Consider the following 22,291-nt stretch of genomic DNA (forward strand, 5'->3'; position numbering starts at 1 on the left):
TTAACCTGGCAGTTTCTACTTTTTGTCTTTTAGAAGTTGGTTGTTGGGAAGAAGTGTGACTATCTTGAGACCACTACATGTAGAGATTCTGGAGGATGAGAGACGATCCAGAGAAAGAGAGACAGAGAGAAAGAGCAAGAGAGAAAAGGTGGGATAAAGGAAGGGTTGGGGATTGGGTTGGGTCTAGGTCCTAATCAAGGAACTGATCACACACATCTAGGGGACAAAGAAGGAAGGAGAGAGGAGCAGAGTGGAGATGGAGAGTGAGGCACTAAGGAGCACCAAGTGGTTAGACATGCGTGAGGAAGCTGATTCCACATGAAAAAGAGATGATGCTATCCAGTTGAACCCCTCCTGAACTGCTTATCCACAGGCATAAGCAACCTAATACAGAGTATCAATTTGTTTTAAGCCACTATGTTTTGATGTAATGACATAATCAAAACAGAAACTGGTAACTGAAAATGGGGTGCTACTGTAACCAAACACCTTTACGGAATATGTCAGATAAGAAGCCGTTTCTAAGAATCCTAAGGGCATGCCTCTTAGACATTCTCTGATAGATTAAAAAAAAAAAGTTTTTAAGAACCTCAAGGGTGTTGTCACACAGCACCCCAACTCTCAAAGTAGAAAGGAGGCTGTCTAAAAGAGATTTGTGGGTGTAGTTTCCGTCTAATGTAGAGGATTACAATTAGATACACAGGAAGCCCACATAGTTTTCTAATGGGCTTATAAAATATTAGACTGAAAAGGAGAGACAGTTCAAAATGAAAAGAGATGTTTAGGACCCCAAATTTTACCCATAGGAAGCAGTCTAGGAAAGCTATTCAAATGCAAAACCTGGCCATTTCTTATGAAAAAGGACGACTAGTTCAGGGTGTGGAGTCAAGAGCTCAGAGGATGAAGCCAAAAACCACACAGATGCACTTGAGGGACTCGGTCTGGGCCCTAAATCAAGGAACTGATCACACATATCTGTCTAGATTTCACAATCACCATGGACTAGGGACTGAGAAGTGCCTTACAGTCCAATCGTTTTCATTAACAGTAATGTCTCCTACAGTTGTCCTATTGCTGATAATCACTGGATCCTGGGTGTGTGAGGGGCAAAACACTTGTCCATTAGTCCACTGGTCCTTAAATCCAAAAGAACTGTACTTGAGGACCCACTCCAACAAGCCTCATCCAGACCTGACTTAGATGACAAGATCAAGAACTTGAGCTTGATGCCCTAATGAGATGAGACTCTGGGGATCCTGGGAGGAAAGTGGGTAAACTTTCATGCAGGATTCATGTGAACTGTGGGGGCCAGAGGGCTGGCTGTTTTTCAAGACTGCTGCCATCAATAACATCCCTCCCTGTTGCACATGTCTAACTCTTTAAATCAAGAGCTGAAAGAAAATTCTTGCTATGGTTTGGATGTTTGTCTCCTCTAAAACTTCATCTAGAAATCTAATCTCTAATGCTGGAGGTGGGGCCTAATGGGAGGTGTTTGGGTCATGGGGGCAGATCCCTCATGAATAGATGAATGCCTTCCCTGGGGGATGAGAAGGTGAGTAAGTTCTCACTTTATTTACTCCTTTGAGAGCCTGGCACCTATCCGCTCTTTCCTCCTCTCTGGCCACGTGGTCTCTGCACACACTGGCTCCCCTTTACCTTCTGCCACATGCAGAAGCAGCCTGAGGCCCTCACCAGGGGCAGATGCTCAATGTTGAACTTTCTAACCACCAGAACCGCAAGCCAAATAAACCTTTTCTCTATAAATTACTCAGCCTCAGGTATTCCTTTATAGACACATTAAATTAAGACACTTTCCCGTCCCACCCGCTTGAATCTATGCTAGACTTAATAACTTATTTTTACCAATAGAATACAGTGAAAATCATAAACAGAATTAAAAACAAAAATCACATGATATCTCAACAGATGCAGAAAAAGGATTTGACAAATATCCTGCATCCCTTTATGATTAAAACCCTCAGCAAAACTGGTATACAAGGGACATACCTTAATGTAATAAAAGCCACCTATGACAAACCCACAGCCAACATAATACTGAGTGGGGAAAAGTTGAAAGCATTCTCGCTCAGAACAGTAACAAGACAAGGATGCCCACTCTCTGCACTCCTCTTCAACATAGTACTGGAAGTCCTAGCCAAAGCAGTAAGAAAGACAGAAAGACAGACAGACATAGAGAAAGAGAGAAAGAAAGAAAGACAAGAAAGAAAGAGAGAGAGAGAGGGAAAGGAAAGAAAGAAAGAAAGAAAGAAAGAAAGAAAGAAAGAAAGAAAGAAAGAAAGAAAGAAAGAAAGAAAGAAAGAAAGAAAAGAAAAGAAAAGAAAAGAAAGGCAGGCAGGCAGGCAGAAAGGGCATCCACATCAGTAAAAAGGAAGTCAAACTGTCCCTGTTTGCTGACAATATGATCGTTTACATTGAAAACCCTAAGGACTCCTCCAGAAAGCTCCTAGAACTTATTGATAAAAGAATTCAGCAAAATTTTCTGGATACAAGATTAATGTACACAAATCCGTAGCTCTTCTATACACCAACAGCAACAAAGTGGAGAATCAAATCAGTAATTCAACCTCTTTTATAATAGCTGCAAAAAAATAAAATACTTAGGAATATACCTAACCAAGGAGTCAAAAGACCGCTACAAGGAAAACTACAAAACACTGCTGAAGGAAATCACAGACGACACAAACAAATGGAAACACATCCTACATTCATGGATGAGTACAATCAGTATTATGAAAATGACCATACTCCAAAAGCAATTTACAAATTCAATGCAATCCCCATCAAAATACCACCATCATTCTTCACAGAGTTAGAAAAAGCAGTTCTAAAATTCATATGGAACCAAAAAAAGAGCCTGCATAGCCAAAACAAGACTAAGCAAAAAGGACAAATCTGGAAGCATCACACTACCTGATTTCAAACTATACTATAAGGCCATAGTCAAAAAAACAGCATGGTACTGGCATAAAAATAGGCACACAGACCAATGGAACAGAATAGAGAACCCATAAATAAACCCAAATACTTACAGCCAACTGATCTTCAACAAAGCAAACAAAAACGTAAAATGAGGAAAGGACACCCTTTTCAACAAATGGGTAATTGGCTAGCCACATGTAGGAGAATGAAACTGGATCCTCATCTCTCACCTTATACAAAAATCAACTCAAGATGGATTAAGGACTTAAACCTAAGACCTGAAACTATAAAAATTCTAGAAGATAACATTGGAAAAACCCTTCTAGACTGGCTTAGACAAGGATTTCATGACCAAGAACCCAAAAGCAAAGCAATAAAAACAAAGGTAAATAGTTGGGACCTAATTAAACTGAAGAGCTTTTGCACGGCAAAAGGAACAGTCAGCAGAGTAAACGGACAACCCACAGAGCGGGAGAAAATCTTCACAACCTATACATCTAACAAAGGACTAATATCCAGAATCTACAACGAACTCAAATCAGTAAGAAAAAAACCAAACAATCCCATCAAAAAGTGGGCTAAGGACATGAATAGACAATTCTCAAAAGAAGATATACAAATGGCCAACAAACCTATGAAAAAACGCCCAACATCACTAATGATCAGGGAAATGCAAATCAAAAACACAATGTGATACCACCTTACTCCTGCAAGAATGGTCATAATAAAAAAAACAGTCAATACTGGTGTGGATGCAGTGATCAGGGAACACTCCTACACTGCTGGTGGGAATGTAAACTAGTACAGTCGCTATGGAAAGCAGTGTGGAGATTCCTTAAAGAACTAAAAGTAGAACTACCATTTGATCCAGCAATCCCACTACTGGGTATCTACCCAAAGGAAAAAAAAAGTCATTATTTGAAAAAGATACTTGCATACGCATGTTTATAGCAGCACAATTCACGATTGCAAAATCGTGGAACCAACCCAAATGCCCATCAATCAACAAGTGGATAAAGAAACTGTGGTATACATATACGATGGAATACTACTCAGCCATAAAAAGGAATGAATTAACAGCATTTGCAGTGACTTGGATGAGACTGGAAACTATTATTCTAAGTGAAGTAACTCAGGAATGAAAAACAAAACGTCATATGTTCTGATATGTGGGAGCTAAGCTATGAGGATGTAAAGGCATCAGAATGATACAATGAACTCTGGGGACTTGGGAGGAAGAGTGGGGGGGTGGGTGAGGATAAAAGACTACAAATATGGTACAGTGTATACTGCTTGGGTGATGGGTGCACGATGATACAGTGTATCATGACTGTAGCCAGTACAGCATAAACAGAAAACAAACAAAAAAACAAAAACAATCTCATTAACATAAGCAAAAATATCAACCAACATTCATATTGGAACTACATTCATTTGCCAATAATGTGAGCAACTACTTTACTAAATAGGACAGTAACTAAGCATTTATTTATAGTCATTTTCATCAAATTACAGTTGAATTGCAGCTATAAGTTAGCTGTGAGAGTTCAGAAAAAAAAAAAATCAATGAAAGTGTTTTGTGAGAATCAACGAGCTATACGGAATTGAAAATAAAGGATATTCTGTTCTCATTATTTATAAATTGTGCACTAAAAGTCTGTTAAATTTGTAAAATTTACAGTAAACTCATGTATGCATATTTATGCATGTTTTTCCTAGAAAGCCAGTTAGTTGTTACTTACCAATACACCCCAACTAGCCACATGTAGTTACTGAGCTCTGGAAATGTGGCTAGCGCAAACTGAGATAAGCTGCAGTTGTAAAATACACCCCAGATTTTGAAGACTAAGTATAAAAACAAAAATTGTTTTCATTGATTACACTTGAAATGATATTATTTTGGCGATATTGGGTAAAATGAAATGTTATTACTAATATATATTACTTAATGTGCTTTTTTTTTCAGTTTTTAAACTATGACTACTGACTACTGGAAATTCTTTTTTTTTTTTTGAGATGGAGTCTCGCTCTGTCGCCCCGACTGGAGTGCAGTGGCACAATCTCGGCTCACTGCAACCTCCACCTCCCAGGTTCAAGCGATTCTCCTGCCTCAGCCTCCCGAGTAGCTGAGACTACAGGTACCCGCCATTACACCCAGCTAACTTTTGTAATTTTAGTAGAGATAAGGTTTCACCATATTGGCCAGGCTGGTCTTGAACTCCTGACCTCAAGTGATCCACCTGCCTCAGCCTCCCAAAGTGCTGGAATTACAAGCATGAGCCACTGTGCCCAGCCAGAAAGTTTTAAATTATATCTGTGGCTTGCATTGTATTTCTATCACACAGTGCTGGATAGTTTTCCTGAAAAAAGGAAAACAGACACAGCTGGTGGGGCTTTTCACATTTTTCCCATTCTCTCTACCTAGAATATGGATCTGATGGCTGCTGTAGCAGCCATCTTGCACCCATGAGGTAATCAGCTAAGAGGCAGAACAAGGGAGGAAACCTGGTTCTTTAATGACATTGTTGAGCTGCTATATTGGCTCTGGACAATCTAACTTGAGAAAGAATTCTAGGTGGTGGGGTTTTTCTTTGTCTTGTTTTGTTTTGTTTACTGTCTGTACTCCTCCAAAAGCACATCAAACTTGTGTTGCTATCTTGTCTTTTAAATTAGACTTCAGGGAAAGGTGTTAGGGAAAGCCTTTGATTTTTCACTTTCACACATCAGCAGAGAAAGCAGACATACAAGCCACTATGTGCACAAATTATTTTAAGTGCCACAGTCCATTTATGAATTTCACTGAATGTCTTCAAATAGAAGAATATACATGCAAATAAAATCCAGACAGACCTGGACTGGATTTAAATAACAATCCCAATCATTTTTTATTATTCCTACCTGTGTGACCTTAGAAAGTGACTATCCTTCTGCATCCTGGTTCTCTCACTTTTAAAAGGTGGAAGTACTATTCCAGGGATCCTGGCTATAGTAACCCCATCACTGTCATCTCACCCTCCTTGCAACTGGCTAGTTTATGGGAGGCAGAAAACTTAGGTCTGGTTGGTGAAGCATGACACAGAGCTTTTGGAAAGGCCTTTCTTACTCTTAGTGTGACACTTGTTGTTGGCACGTCTATATGTGCCGGGTCCATCTTTAGCTTACAGGGAGCCTGAAGACAAAGTCAATATGCTGAGATGGCAAAATTAAAAACAGAACTTGGTGTGTTGATGCCCTCATCAACACTGAGCTGCTGAATTAATGGAAACGAGGTGCCTTGTCTCGTGACTTCCAGCTTCGAGAGGTAACCTTTCTCTGCTGTTTACACCATTCAGATACTACTATAAATTGGGATTTCTGCTCTTCACAGCCAAAAGAATTCAGATATGATAATTACTAATATCAAAATAAAATCAACAGCTTCTGAAGAGTTCTAGAAGAGAACATTTTCTCATTCATTGAATAAGAACTGTTGAATTGCTGCCTCCTTTCAAAAGGTGAAACCACATCTAAAATATCTGTTCACTTACGTGTTAGATATAGAGTGGAAATTGCTCAGGGAAATTGCTAATTCCCATGTAGCAGCAACTATGGGAATTAATGAACTAGAACTGCTGAAGAGAACTAAAAACGAATTCTTCTCAAAAAAGGAAAACAGGTGATGTCACCAAAAGGTTCAAAATCCTGATGGGAATGAAAACAAAAACTAACAAATGAGTGTGTGTTTTAACATGATGAAATCAAATTAAACTGTTTACTCCAAGGTTCTCAGGCTTAGACGGCTTTGGTTGTAGCCCAACTGCACAAAAGGCTTGCACATTTGAATACTAACTTTTTAATCTCTATTCTGCCTTCCTCTCTGTTTATATTTTCCAAGACTGTTTACTATGTACCTTTTGTTTTATAGTATTTTATGCACTTTTTGAAAAGTTAGAGGAATTACATTATCTGATGTCAAGACTAAGTATGAAGCTTCGGTAACCAAGACAGTATGACACTGGCCTAAGGCTAGACACATAGATCAATGAACGGAATAAAGAGTACAGAAATAAAGCCATACATAGACGGTGAACTGCAATTCAAAAGGAAAAAGTATTCGCAACAAATAGCGCTGGGACAAATGAACATACATATAGAAAAAATGAATTTCAACCCTTGTCTCTTAATATACACAAAAATTAACTCAATATGGATCATTGATCTAGGCATAAAAACTAGAACTGTAAAACTTCTAGGAGAAACTATTCATAAACCAAGGGCAGGCACAGGTTTCTTAGTAAAAGATAAAAAGCTCCAAACTAAAAAATTGAATTCACTTCATCAAAATTTAAAAGTTCTGCTCTTCAAAAGTCACCACTAAGGAAGTGAAAAGGCAAACATAGGTTGAAAAAAAATTTTCATAATTTATCTATCTGACAAAGGACTTATATCCAAAACAGAAATAATGAATTATAAAAAATTAAACCCAACAGTCAACAGATATGAACAAAATGTCCCAAAAGAAGATATACAATTAGTCAAACAGTACAGGAAAAAATGTTTGACATCATTAATCATCAGAGAAATCTCAATTAAAATCGCAATGAAATATCACCATATCCGTCAGAATGAACACCATGGAAAAGGCTGAGAACACCAACTGCTGGCGGGAACAGAAGGGAACTGGCGTTTGCATACACTGCCAGTGGGAGTGTAGAATGCTACAATCACTTTGGGAAGTTTGGCAATTTCTTACTGGATTAAAATATTTTTATCCAATGCCCCAGCAATTCCTCTCCTAGGTATTTACACAAGAGAAATGAAAATATGTATCAACAAAAAGACTTGAAGAATGTTTCAGAAGTTTTACTCCTAATAGCCCATTTTTGAATTTTTAAACAACTCAAATGTCCATTAATAGGTGTAAGGATACAGAAATTGAGATATATTCATACAATGGAATAAAAAGGAACAAACTGTGAAACACAACAACACGGATGAGTTTTTTAAACATTAAGCTGAGTAAAAAATGCCAGACACAAAAAGATTACATAACATATGATTCCGTTACTATGAAATTCTAGAGCAGGCTAAATTGATGTATGGTGAAAGAAGGCAGATCATTGGTTGCAGGAGACAGGATGGACTGATTGCAAAGGATCACAAAGGAACTTTTTGGGACAAGTGAAATGTGCTATATCTAGATATAGGGTGGAAGTCACACTGGTCTATACATTTGTCCAAGCTCATGGAACAGGCAGCTTTATTTTATTTTAGATAAGTTGTACTTAAATAAAACTGATTAAAATATTATTTGCAAACAAACAATTTTTGCACAAGCCCTTTGCAGATTCCTTCTCATCCTGGGGTCCCAGGCTTCAGTTTGCATCTTTTCTCCATTTACATTCATTTTCAAGAGGAAATGGGCACAGTGTGCAATGACCCTAAACAATTACAATAGTAACATCAAAGATCACTGATCTCAGATTACCGTAACAGAGATAATAAAGTCTGAAGTGTTGTCAGAATTATCAAATGTAACACAGAGACACTAAGTGAACACATGTTGCTGGAAACCAGCACTGATGGATTTGCTGGGTGCAGGGATGCCACAAACTTTCTGTTTGTTTAATAAAAAGAAAAAAGGCAGTATCTATGGTGCAATAAATACATGGAGTGCAATAAAATAAAATGGAGTGCAATAGAACAGGTGTGCCCATATTTGTTTAACCTGAATTATAGTTCCTACCAGAAAGGCAGAAGGAATACTGAATTAAAGAGCTGTTACTGCTCCAGGCCTAAAAGGCTTGCAAGCCTCACTCAAATAGGCTTTTTATTAAACAGCTTTACTGAGGTATAATTCACACACCATGAAATTTACTTATTGTAAGTGTATAATTCAACAATTTTTAGTAAATGTGTAGAGTTGTGTGACCACCACTGCAAGACCACTGCTCCAAGAGTTCCCTTGTGGTTACTTGCAGTAATCCCTAATTGTACCCTCAACCCTAGGCAACCACCGATCATTTTCTGTCTCCAGATCTGTCTTTTCTGGGAGTCTCATGTAAATAAAATAATACAATATGTAGTCTTTTGTATCTGGCTTCTTTCACTTAGTGTGCTCTTGAGGTTCATCCATGTTGCAGCATATATCAGCAGTTTGTTCCTTTGTAAACTGCTGAATAGTATTCCATTGCATGGACATGCCACATTTTGTTTATCCTTTCACCAGCCGGTGAATATTTGGGCTGTTTGAAGCTTTTAGCTATTATGAATAATGCTACTGTATATGGACACATGTTTTCACCCTGGGTAGAAACCTAACAACAGAATTTTCAGGGCATATGGTAAGTTAATGTTTAACTTTCAACCAAATTTTCCAAAGTGACTACAATTGTTATGATCCTGTAAGCAACGTATGAAGATTCTAGTTTCTTCATATCCTCACTAATGCTGGGTATTGTCAGTCTTTTAAATTACATCCATTCTAGTGGATATATAGTGGTTATTATGTATCTTAGTTTTAATTTTATTGTAGTTTTAATTTGCAATTCGCTAACGGCTAGTGATCTTGAGCATCTTTTAATTTGCATATTGGCCATGAAATGTCTAACCAGCAATTCTGTCCATCTTAAATTGGGTTGTCTTCTTAGTATTGATTGCACGAGTTCTGTACATCTGGATCCAAGTCCTGTATCAGACACATGTTTTGCAAGTATTTTTCTCCTGTGCTTATCTCTTCATTTCCTTAAAGGTGTCTTTTGAATAGTAAAAGTTTTAAATTCTGAAATACGAGTATTCAATTTTTTTATTTTATTATGATTTATTTTTAAATTTTTGAGACAGGTTCTCGCTGTTTCCCAGGCTGGAGCACAGTGGTACAATCATAACTCAATGTACCTTGGACTCCTGGGTTCAAGTGATCTTCCTGCCTTAGCCTCCCAAGCAGCTAGGACTACAGGTGTGTGCCACCATATTGGGGTACTTTTCTACTTATAAACAACTTTTTTTAAAAGATGATTTCTCACTATGTCCCCCAGGCTGGTCTCAAACTCCTGGCCTCAAGCAATCCTCTTCCCTCAGCCTCCCAAAGTGCTGGGGTTACAGGCGTGCGCTACCACACCCAGACAATTTTTTTCTTTATGGCCAATTCCTTGGTTGTCATATCTAAGAAGTCTTTGCCCAATCGAAAGTCACAGATAATTTCTCCTATGTTGTCTTCTGCAGTTTTATAGGTTTAGCTGCTACATTGAGGACTAACATGCATTTTGAGTTGATTTTTATGTATGATGTGAGGTAAGGGTCAGGTTCATTTCTGTGCATATAGAAACCTGATTGTCTCAGCACTGTGTATTGAAAAAACTATCCTTTCCCAACTGCCTTGGCACTTTTGTCAAAAATCAACTGGCCATAAAGGTTTATTTCTGAACTCTCAATTTTGTTGCAATGATTTATATGTCTACCCTTATGCCAATAGCACAGTGTCTTGATCACAGTAGCATGAGTTTTGAAACTCAGGAGTGTAAATCTTCAAACTCTGTTATTCTTTTTCAAAATTATCTTGGTTATTTAAGGTCCTTAGTATTTCCATATAACTTTTAGGAAAAGCTTATCAATTTCTACCAAAAAAAAAAAAACTGCCAGTGTTTCTGTTAGGACTTGCATTAAATCTATAGATGAATTTGTGAAGAAATGCCATCTTAACAATGTAAAGTCTTCCAACTCATAAATATAAAATACTTTTCCATTTAATCTTCTTTCTCTCAGGAATGTTTTATAGTTTTCAAGTGCAACTGCAATTCTTTTATTAGATTTATTCCTGAGTATTTTATTCTTTTTGATGCTGCTGTGAATGGAATTGTTTTTATACCTACATTTCTGGATTCTCGATTTGTGATATACAGAAATATAACTGATTTTGTACACTGGTCTTACAAACTGCAACCTTGCCAGCCTCATTTATTAGTCCTGAGTCTTTTTCTGTGGCTATTCCAACACTCACCTGGTTTCTGTTTGCATGGCTTACATCTTTTCCACTCTTTTACCTTCAGCCTATTCATGTCTTTAATGTGTTTTACTTGTAGACAACATATAGATTTTTTTTTAATCCAGTCTGACAACTTCTGACTTTTGATTGGCATTTATTGTAAGTATTTATATGGTTAGATTTAACCTGCCATTTTGCTATTTGTTTTAGCTATGTCTCAGGCCTTTTTTGTTCCTCCTTTAGTGCCTTCTTTTGTATTAAATGAATATTCAGTAGTGAACTATTTTAATTCCTCTGTTGATTCTTTCAATGTATACTTTTTAGTTATTTAGTAATTGCTCTAGGAATTACCATGTGTCTCATTTCATCACAATCTATTTCAGATTAATACTGACTTAATTCTGATAAAATTTGGCCAGCTTGCTCCAATTCAGCTTCATTTTCTCTGTCATCCTTTGAGCTACTACTATCATATATATGGCATCTACATATTTTACAATATCAATAATACAGTATTATAATTATTGCTTTAAACACTCTTAGGTCCTTTAAAAATTAAGAAAAGAGACATGTATATAGACTTCCATATTTACCCACCTATTTACCATTTCTGGAGCTTCTCATTCCTTCCTACGGACTTCCTTTCGACCTTAAGGACTTCCTTTGGAATTTCTTATAAAGCAAGTCTTTGTTTATCTGGGAATGTCTTTACTAAACCTTCATTCTTGAAGGATAATTTTGCTGGATCTAGAACTTGTAGTTGAAAATTTTTCCTTCAGCATTTTGAATACGTCATTCTATTTCCTTCTGGCCTCCACTGTTCTGATAAGAATTTTATCATTGCTCTCTCCATAATGAGTTGTTTTTCTCTCACTGCTTTCAAGATGTTCTCCCGTCTTTGTCTTTCAGCAGTATGACTTAGTGAAGATCTGTTTGTGTTTATCCTACTTGAGGTCTGTTGAGCTTCTTGGATCCACAGATTAATGTTTTACATCAAATTTGGGATATCAATGGCCATCATTTCCTCAAATGCTTTTTCTGTCCCTTTCTCTCTCCCCTCTCTTTTGGAACTCACGTTAAACATTGTTGATGCATGGGGTATTATCCCATAGGTCTCTGAAGCTCTGTTTATTTTTCTTCAGTATTTTTTATACCTTTTTTCTTCAGATTGGCTAATACCTTTGATATACCCTGAAGTTCACTGATGCTTTGGCCATTGCAAATCACTATGTAGCACTTATTGTGAATTTTTCATTTTGGTTACTTTTCGGCTCTAGGACTTTATTTGTTTCTTTTTCAAAGTTTCCATTTCTTTATTTATATTCCCTATTTGTTAAATCATGATCCTCCTTATCTTAATTCTTTAAATGTATTTATAATAGTTGTTTTGTCCGGTAAACCCAACATCTGGGTCCGTTTAGAGGCAGTTTCAATTGACTGCTTTTTTCCTTGTTTCTCATAATTTTTTAAACTGGACATGTTAAATACACGACAGTAACTCTGGATTGTAATCATCTTTTTCTTGAGCACTGCTGTGCTGTTTTTGTTTCTTAGCCTGAAGTTAATCTGCTGAATCTTTCTCACTCATGGTGAGAGCTGACGCAGCAGCTGATGTCTCTACTCAGTTTTTTAAAGCCTCAGTGTTGTTGTTTAACCTCACTCTAGAGGTTGTCCCCGTGTCTGCATATCTGAGTGGTCAGTCAATGATTAGTCGGAGCTTATGCTCAAACACACGAAGCCAGTAAGAGAGCTGTTCAAAGTTCCATCCTTTTTCCAGTCAGCCCCAGCTCTTACTTTCCCCCAGGTCCTCTCAGGCCTCCTCTGTGTGAGATGCAGCCTCCATCAGCCAGGGATGTGTGGAGATCTTATCAAGTCCCTTGATGGCTCTCTCACTTCCAAGATCTCCCTGTTAAATGATGGACCACATCCTTAGGCTAGGAGAGCTGGAGGCATTCTCTGTTAGCTACTGCATGGGGTCCTCTGCCTTTCACTCCAAATCAAGTCAGCTGGTTTTCATGGCCAGCCTTGCCCTTGAAACCGCCTTTGCAAAAATTATAGTGCTAAGGGAGATCTGACATAACTGACTCAAGCTTGCTTCTATCAGGCTAAACAGCTTTTGCTCATTCTTGTGCAGGGGTTATAATAGTCCTTTCTTGAACTGATCCTGCCCTTGTTCAAAAGTTGAAACCATATTTGTAAAGACTAACAAAAGGTCACAAGGTTAGACTTATGACAGGGACTACATCTTTGCTAAAGAATAGGCACTCCTAAACCATGACCTGCCATTGCTTAGCTTGCTTTTCTCTAAATTGCTTACTGTTTCAGAGTCATGTAACCAGCAGTTGCAAGATTTCTAACTTTCTCAACTACCCCTACAGAAAACATCACTATTGTGAAACCTAAAGAACTGGTCTTTGAGATATTTTTCAGAGTAGCACTTTGGCAGATCAGGAGACACCACCTGAGACCTCCTCCCAGGAACTGACTCAGCTATGCAAAAACAGTTTTAGACACCCCTATGATTTCATCCCTAGTCAAACATTATAGTTCTCCAGGCCCCTGCCAACCGAAGCACCCTTAATTTGAATTCTCAGAGAGGCAGATTTGTGAAATACCTCCTCTGTCCCTCTGCTTGGCTGGCCCTGCAATTATTAAACTCTTTCTCTGCTACAATACCTGCTGTTCTCAGTGCACTGGTTTTTCTGGGCAGTAGTCATGAAGAACCCATTGGGCTGACACCCTGGTAGCATTACTTTGCCAAGGGATGGGAAACAGGATAACTCCAGGCAAGAACACCATCAATTCCCACTGTTTTTTATCTAAAAGTCAGCAGTTTTTATGAATTAATGTTTCTCAAATTGTTGCTTGCTTTTGGTCAATTTCCAGAGCCCAAAAGTGTTTCTGACAAGTTCATCCAGTTTTACAGCCGTTTCAGGGGGAAGAACATTCACTGACTCCTTCACTATTCAATAGCTGGCAGGTGCATCAATTAAAATGGGTTTTTTTGTAGATCAGCAAGGAAACATTATTTCTGTGGGAGGTAAACTAGGGTTCCGACATACATCCAGAAAACCAGAAACATCTATGCTTAGTAAAGTGCTGGTAGTAAGAACAGACAGCCAACCCTCACTAGGAAGAGTAAACTGAGTTCTTTAAATGAGAAATCGTCTCTATATACGCTACTTGAATAGAAGAATTTTTTTAAACCACCTGCTTTATCAGCACAAGACAGCCATGCCATCTTCACACAAGATTCAGAGGTCCCTCCTTTTCTTCCCACTCACTTTAGAACACTTGGGGTCCTCTGTAGGGCAAATTCACCATTCCTCTAGGATCCCATTTCACTGATTAATAGCCTCACTAGGCTTTTCCTTGAATACAGAGACACTAGATTCTGGTGTCTGGTGACCAGATCACTCACTCCCTTCCTTCCTAGAGACCTGCACATAATCTTATGATCCTCAATAAAAACTCTGCTGTTCTACGAAGTGTGGGCTTGCTTGGTGATCTGCCCTGTCTCTCCTGACCAGGTGTTCTCTTAGTTGGAAAAAAGGGATCTCAATGAGTTACAGATAAAATAAAAATCGTGACGGATTTTGTTTGTTCTTTTACAAAGCCCTATTCATAACAAAGAGGAAAGGAGCTTCGATGTATTCACTATGCCAGACACAAATAATGACACTGATACATGAAGTCACTCCATTCTTTCCTGTTCTCACTTTGTTTACAGATGACAAAAATGAACTAAACCCCCACCCAGCTATTGTTCAGCTGCTTTTTTTTTTTTTAATCTAACTTTTGTTCCCACACCTGACTCAGTAAGATAATGAAGTCACTTAATTGTTCTTCACTAAGAAAATTTCAAAGTTAGCTAAAATATACAAATAAGTTGGTTTTTGGCTGTTGGTATTAAGCAAGATTATTTTATCTTTCAAAATACAAGCAATAATATTGTAGTTTACATGAAGATTTAAGACCTTCAACGTATCACCTGATTAACAGTCCCCACTTCAAGCTCTCCTAGTATCTCAATAAGTACACATAAAAAAAATTTAAAGCTTTTTAATAACATTAATAACATCAAAAACTACCAATGTAATGGCAGAATCGTGGAGCAACTGAGAAAGACAATCATCCACAAAAACACATCCAGATTTCAGCCTATTCTAGTCACTAATAAAACCAGGACTTTGAAAAAAAATGTTTGTAAAAGACTTCGTATCACCCCTCTCACACCGCAATGCCAAGACCTAGGTTTTTACCCCAAGATTAGAACCTATCACTGACTGTTCCTCAGGGGCCATACTTCAATAAAGGGTGCTACTGTCCAGATCTCCCCACCTGCCTGCACACAAGATCACTCATCATTCTTCTATTCGACCTTGGGAGAAAAAACCTTTAGGTGGAATGTAGGAAAAGAAAAAAAGTAATTCAAATAATTCTGAAAACCACTTAAAAGCAAGGGCAACAAGACTACGTGGGTTACAGTTCTTTACAGCCCATATTTTGGTTCATAACACAGCTGAACCAGTAAGTGGGAAAAGTATGAAGACACCACCATGGCTGAGCAAAAGATGAGCTGTCATAGCCTCTTAGAAATGAGGCCCTAGAAGAAAAGGTACACTCTCCAGTCTGCTCTTTGATTGCAGACAGGAGAAAATGGTGAGCAGAGTCTGTTATCAGTTCTGTTAGAATATACATGTTAATCATCTAAAATTGTCTGGCAGGGTTCTGAGGACACAATATTGAATGAGACTCACAGTCCCCACCCTGAGTTTGAAGTCCAGTACAGGAGGCAAAGGCAAATGTGTACTGGCTCATTCACACGTGGCCACTCCACTGAATATGATGCATGTGTGTTTTCACATTTTAACATCTCTGAAATCAAGAATCCTCTTCATAATTGGTGGCATGTAAACCTTTTTAGTGGTACATAAAATAACGGTACATCTTACCATCAATGACATCTCATATTTAATGAAATACAGTATTTCATTTAATCTTCACTATAATCTTATGAAGTGAGTGTTATTACTCCAATTTACAAAAGAGGAAATTGAGCATAGGGAGGGTAAGTAACTTGGATAATATGACAAAGCTACTGGGCAGGAGAACAAGGATGAGAAGGCAGTGTGGCTCTGAAGTCTGGATCTTAGCAACAGGTTTCTTTTTGTTTGTTTGTTTGTTTGTTTTGTTTTTGTTTTGTCTGATTTGAGACAGGGTCTCACTCTGTCGCCCAGGCTGGAGTACAGTGGTGTGATCATGGCTCACTGACGCCTTGACCTCCTGGACTCAAGTGATTCCCCTACTTCAGCCTTCTGCATAGCTGGGACTACAGGCACACAGCACCACACACTGACCACTTGCAGTGTCAAACCACCTGAATACAAGTATGAGTAATACAGTGCAATATGTGAAGTATACAAGATGTACAAGGTAAGGTACAACTCTAGGTAGAAAACTCAACATAGAGTACAAGGCTGACTTATTTTATTAAGAAAAGGGGGAAAAGGCCTCGCCGCAGAGGTCACAGGTCAACAGGGCTCTGAAAGACCAGCCAGAATTCATGTTGGGGGCAGGGGGTTCCCTGCAAATACAAAGGAACCAAGTGTCAAACAGTACAGCATGTGTGCACTACTACAAACGGTTCATTATGGCCGGGCCTGGCTCAGTCGAGGAGCGAGTGCTGTGAACTAAGAGTGGAAAGGAAGGCAGGGGCAGTCACAATGGGCACTGCGAAGCTGCCAAGCTAACAGGGTCTGAAGCAGAAAAGAGGCATGGTCAGACAGATACTGTAAAAATCATCTGGGCAGCAAAGCACAGCACAGACCAGAGGCCAGAGGGACTGGCTGGCAGAGTAATGTGAGATGCAGGTACCAGATGGTAAACAGCAGAAATGGGTAGAGCTGAAGACCAACAGTGGATTTGACATGGGTTGGGGGGGTAACAAGAGCTTAGAGTCACCACCACCCATTTAGTGCTTACTACATGCCCCAGGCTGCTCTAAACGCTTTACAAATGTCAAGTCCTCAAAACAACTCAACAGGAAACCAAAGCACAGACAGTTCTTAGTGATGACTAGATGTGGAGGTGAGAAGGAAGAAGGGATGATTTATTCCAGTTACCTGGGCACCTTAGAGAGAGAAAGATGCCACAGAAAGCATAAGCAAGGAAGAGATCTGAGGCCAAGATGAGTGTGGTGTTAGGTATGCTGGGGCGGGCACAGAAATGAGCAGGGCGAGACATGGGGCGGGAACATTCTCTGCCCTGGGACACCTGCGGACCATCAACCCCCATCTCCTTCCAATGGTCACTTCCCTGCCTTCTTTTTCTTCCTTTCTGTTACTTCTTAAACACTTTAGCCCTATATATTTAAGGATTATCTACCAAGAATTATCTTCATTTTAAAACTTTTCATTATAAATTCATATTGTCTGCTAAGTGTGGGGACAGAGATAAAGTGAATGGATTTAATAAGGTAACTAAGATTTAGATTAATCTTTGAAAAGAATGGAATGGAAGTCGAAACCCATCAATTAAAACAATTTTCAAGAGAACTGAAGACTTAAGTGAGGTAAGAAATCATAACTGCAGTAACTCCGTCGAGTTGCGTTTCTCTCAAACACCGGGCAGCCCAAGTACAATAGAGAGCTGTGTCCAACCGAGGCTGGGAAAGTACCCAGTGGTGCGTGGAGTGCCGATGAGGCAAGGGAGATAAGGGCGCAGGCAGGAGGGGTAGAGCTGGTGTTCCAGGAAGGGCAGGGCAGGAAGGCACAGCCAGGAGAACTGGGGAAGGGGAAAGAGGAGGAGCATCACCTCTAGCACACTTCCTAGGCCCTCAACTCTCGAGTCTCTCTGTCACCTATCCGTGTCAGGCAGACATCCAAATGTGGGTGGTCCTGTGCGAGTGAGACTGTGTGATCAGGCTGTTCTCATGCTGCTACAAAGAAATATCTCTGAGTAATTTACAAAGAAAAGAGGGTTAATTGGCTCACAGTTCTGCAGCCTGTACAGGAAGCATGGTACTGACATACGCTTGGCTTCTGGGGAGGTCTCAGGAAGCTTATAATCATGGCAGAAGGCGAAGGGGGAGCAGGCACATCACATGGCCAGAGCAGGAGTAAGAAAGCGGGGGGAGGTGCCACACACCTTTAAATGACCAGATCTCACAAGAATTCACTCACTATTGTGAGAACAGTACCAAAGGGATGATGCTAAACCATTCATGAGAACCTGCCCCCTGATCCAATCACCTCCCACCAGGCCCCACCTCCAACACTGGGGATTACATTTCAACATGAGATTTGGGAGGGGACACAGATCCAAACCATACCAGTAAGCAAGCCTGACTCCAGAAGAGGGGTCTCAGCCAGTTCCAGGAGTTACAGATTTCAGATAGAGCAGCACTAGACAAGAGGGTGAACAGTGAGGGTGCAGAGACATGACTGACGCTAACAAGGGGCTAAGGTGACCTCTGGCACAGAGGCTGGTAGGACGTCTGCCATCCAGATGACTGGGGAAGACTGCAGAGCCAGCTACCCAAGAGGCATGAATGAATTCTAGAGCAGCTCTTCTTAAATTTTTTGGTCTCAGGACCCTTTTTACCCTTACAAATTATTGAGGAAACCAAAGAAACATAACCTATATAAATAATATATAAATAATAGCCATTGATATACACCATATTAGGAACTAAAACAGAATTTTTAAAAATCTGTTAATTCAAGATTATAATAAAATTTTTATGAAAAATATATTTCCAAAACAAAAAAAGTTAGTGAGAAGAGTGGTACTGTCCTGTATTTTTACAACTCTATTGAATGTCTGACTTAACAGTAGACCAACAGATCCTCAAATGTTTCTATTGCAAATCGCACATCATATAGACTCTGGAAAGACCCCGTATGCTCTTGAGAGAATGAAAGTGAAAAAGGCAAATAATGTCTAAGTGTTATTACTATGAAAATAGTTTTGACTTTACCACCTCCCTCCTAAAAAGATCTCAGGGACTCAGAGATCTCCAGATCAGACTTTGCAAATGACTGATCCAGAGAATGGTAAATGACAGCAATTTAGAGAGACACAAAGAACAGAACAGCCAGATAAGCCCGCAAACTGAAAGAGCGGTAAATGGAAAAGGTAGTGGGGAGGTGGGAAATTTTCTACTTGATATGTCAGCAGACACAAAAATAGATCTCTAAATTTGCTGGTACCTTTTTTGTATGCCAGGTGGGGATAAAAGAGTATATTAACATATCAGAATCACTGTTCCAGTCCCCCAAAATCTGGTATAACCCTTTACTTCAAAGAGGTAAAAATTACTGCTATAGAAAGTACTATTACTAATTAAAGTATGTTCTGTTAGATGCATTGGGGGTAAGAAATACCACTGATTTACCCATGGCTCTTACATTTTATTTATTTGTTCATTCATTCATTCATTTGAGAAAGGGTCTCACTTTGTCATCCAGGCTGAAGTGCAGTGGCACGATCTCAGCTCACTGCAGCCTTGACCTCCTAGGCTCAAGCAATTCTCCCGCCTCAATCCCCCAAGTAGCTGAGACTACAGGCATACGCCACTATGCCCAGCTAATCTTCTGTACTTTTTGTAAAGGCCGGGTTTTGCCATGTGGCCCAGGCTGGTCTTGAACTCTTGAGATCAAGAGATCTGCCTGCATTGGCCTCTCAAAAGTGTTAGGATTACAGGTGTGAGCCACTGCACCTGGCTGGCCCTAACATTTTATAGGAGGCATCAAACATATGCATGCATGTATCGTTATAACAGAATGATTTACATTCCTTTGGGTATATATCCAGTAATGGGACTGCTGGGTCAAATGGTATTTGAGAGGAGGTTCCAGCTGGGCTTCCTGGGTCGAGTAGGGGCTCAGAAAGCTGTGAAACTCACTCATTTCCTGCATCAGGACTTGGTCCTGGATGAATAATATTGAATATATATGCTTAAAATATTCCTAACGTCAGAATTTGTGCATGTGTTTTCTTCCCCAAGAAAGCTATAAACAGTGAAAATTTTGTAGTAAGCTTCCCTGTGTCCTCTCTCCCTCTCTCCCTTCCCCTTCCCTGAAACTAAAACGAATGTTAAAAGCCCGCTTTTCTGTGACCAGCAGACCTTATCTATGTCCCAATTCCAATTCCTTGTAAACACAATTTGTAAAATCCTGTGAGATCCTGTCTCCTTTGCCATGCCACTGCAAGGTTATAAAGTAGATAAAACTTAAGTTACAATTCCAGTTTTCCTCAAGATCTGAGACATGTTAATTGTCTTTGTTTCTCACTCTTGTAACATCTTCCTGCTGCACGTATTTCCCGCCTTAAAGAGTTTAAAAGGTGATCAAAAAATCTAACACTGTTCTCATTGTTCAATTCCCACCTATGAGTGAGAACATGCGGTGTTTGGTTTTTTGTCCTTGCGATAGTTTGCTGAGAATGATGGTTTCCAGCTTCATCCATGTCCCTACAAAGGACATGAACTCATCATTTTTTATGGCTGCATAGTATTCCATGGTGTATATGTGCCACATTTTCTTTTTTTTTTTTTTTGAGATGGAGTCTCGCTCTGTCGCCCAGGCTGGAGTGCAGTGGCGCAATCTTGGCTCACTGCAAGCTCCGCCTCCTGGGTTCACGCCATTCTCCTGCCTCAGCCTCTCCGAGTAGCTGGGACTACAGGCGCCCGCCACCACGCCCGGCTAATTTTTTGTATTTTTTAGTAGAGACGGGGTTTCACCGTGGTCTCGATCTCCTGACCCCATGATCCACCCGCCTCGGCCTCCCAAAGTGCTGGGATTACAAGCGTGAGCCACCGTGCCCGGCCAAGTGCCACATTTTCTTAATCCAGTCTATCACTGTTGGACATTTGAGTTGGTTCCAAGTCTTTGCTATTGTGAATAGTGCCGCAATAAACATACGTGTGCATGTGTCTTTATAGCAGCATGACTTATAATCCTTTGGGTATATACCCAGTAATGGGATGGCTGGGTCAAATGGAATTTCCAGTTCTAGATCCCTGAGGAATCGCCACACTGACTTCCACAATGGTTTGGACACAGGAAGGGGAACATCACACACTGGGGACTGTTGTGGGGTGGGGGGAGGGGGAGGGATAGCATTAGGAGAGATACCTAATGCTAAATGACGAGGTAATGGGTGCAGCACACTAACAGGGCACAGGTATACATATGTAACAAACCTGCACGTTGTGCACATGTACCCTAAAGCTTAAAGTATAATAAAAAAAAAAAATCTAACACTGGCTACCCGCTTGGGACCCCTTTCATGCTGTGGAAGCTTTGTACTGTCACTCTGCTCATTAAGCCTACAGCTTGTTTTCTCTCGGTCCGCTCCATGTCTCTCTCTCACCGTGGGCTGCCGCCACACCAAATCTTTGGTGTGGCTAAGGCAAGAACCTCTGGCATTACAGGATTTCTGGGTCAAATGGCATTTCTGGTTCTAGATCTTTGAGGAATTGCCACACTGTCTTCCACAATGGTTGACTAATTTACATTCCCATCAACAGTGTAAAAGCATTATTATTTCTCCACAGCCTCACCAGCATGTTGTTTCTGACTTTTCAATAATCACCATTCTGACTGGTGTGAGATGGTATCTGATTTTGGTTTTGATTTGCATTTCTCTAATGATCAGTGATGTTGAGCTTTTTTTCATATGTTTGTTGGCCACATAAATGTCTTCTTTTGAGAAGTGTCAGTACAGGACGCATGGTGCTGACATCTGCTTGGCTTCTGGGAAGGTCTCAAGAACCTCAGGAGGTTCATATCCTTTGCCCACTTTTTGATGGCTTTTTTGCTTGTAAATTTGTTTAAGTTCCTTGTAGATTCTGGATATTACACCTTTGTCAGATGGTTAGATTGCAAAAACTTACTCCCATTCTGTAGGTGGACTGTTCACTCTGATGATAGTTTCTTTTGCTGTGCAGAAGTTCTTTAATTAGATCCCATTTGTCAATTTTTGCTTTTGTTGCAATTGCTTTTGATGTTTTTGTCATGAAATCTTTGCCCATGCCTATGTCCTTAATGGTACTGCCTCGATTTTCTTCTAGGGTTTCTATAGTTTTGGGTTTTACATTTAAGTCTTTAATCCATCTTCAGTTAATTTTTGTATAAGGTGTAAGGAAGGGATCCAGTTTCAATTTTTTGCACATGGCTAGCCAGTTTTTCAAGCACCATTTATTAAATAGGGAATCCTTTCCCCATTGCTTGCTTTTGTCAGTCTGTTGAAGATCAGATGGTTGTAGATGTGTGGTATTATTTCTGAGATCTCTATTCTGTTCCACTGGTCTATGTGTCTGTTTTTGTACCTGTACCATAAATGTTCAATTTTCACCATGAGGAATAAATGCCAGGCTCAACT

The 22,291-nt window shown here is 39.6% G+C and overlaps 1 protein-coding gene across 3 annotated transcripts in view; it reads right to left on the bottom strand.

Annotated features, from left to right (window-relative positions):
- The window catches only part of MBOAT2 (membrane bound O-acyltransferase domain containing 2), a 148,579-nt gene that overhangs the window by 54,695 nt on the left and 71,593 nt on the right, over window positions 1-22,291 (bottom strand). Inside the window, exon 1 of one of the 3 annotated variants that reach the window (XM_030799849.1) lies at window positions 4,683-4,718. The exons of the other annotated variants lie outside the window; for them this stretch is intronic. Coding sequence (XP_030655709.1) covers window positions 4,683-4,705 — 23 coding nt within the window. The 5' untranslated portion in view covers window positions 4,706-4,718. Of the gene's footprint in view, window positions 1-4,682; window positions 4,719-22,291 lie in introns of those variants that run through there. 3 annotated transcript variants of the gene reach the window in all.

This window comes from Nomascus leucogenys, chromosome 19 (genome assembly GCF_006542625.1).
Source record: "Nomascus leucogenys isolate Asia chromosome 19, Asia_NLE_v1, whole genome shotgun sequence".
Classification (NCBI taxonomy): domain Eukaryota; kingdom Metazoa; phylum Chordata; class Mammalia; order Primates; family Hylobatidae; genus Nomascus; species Nomascus leucogenys.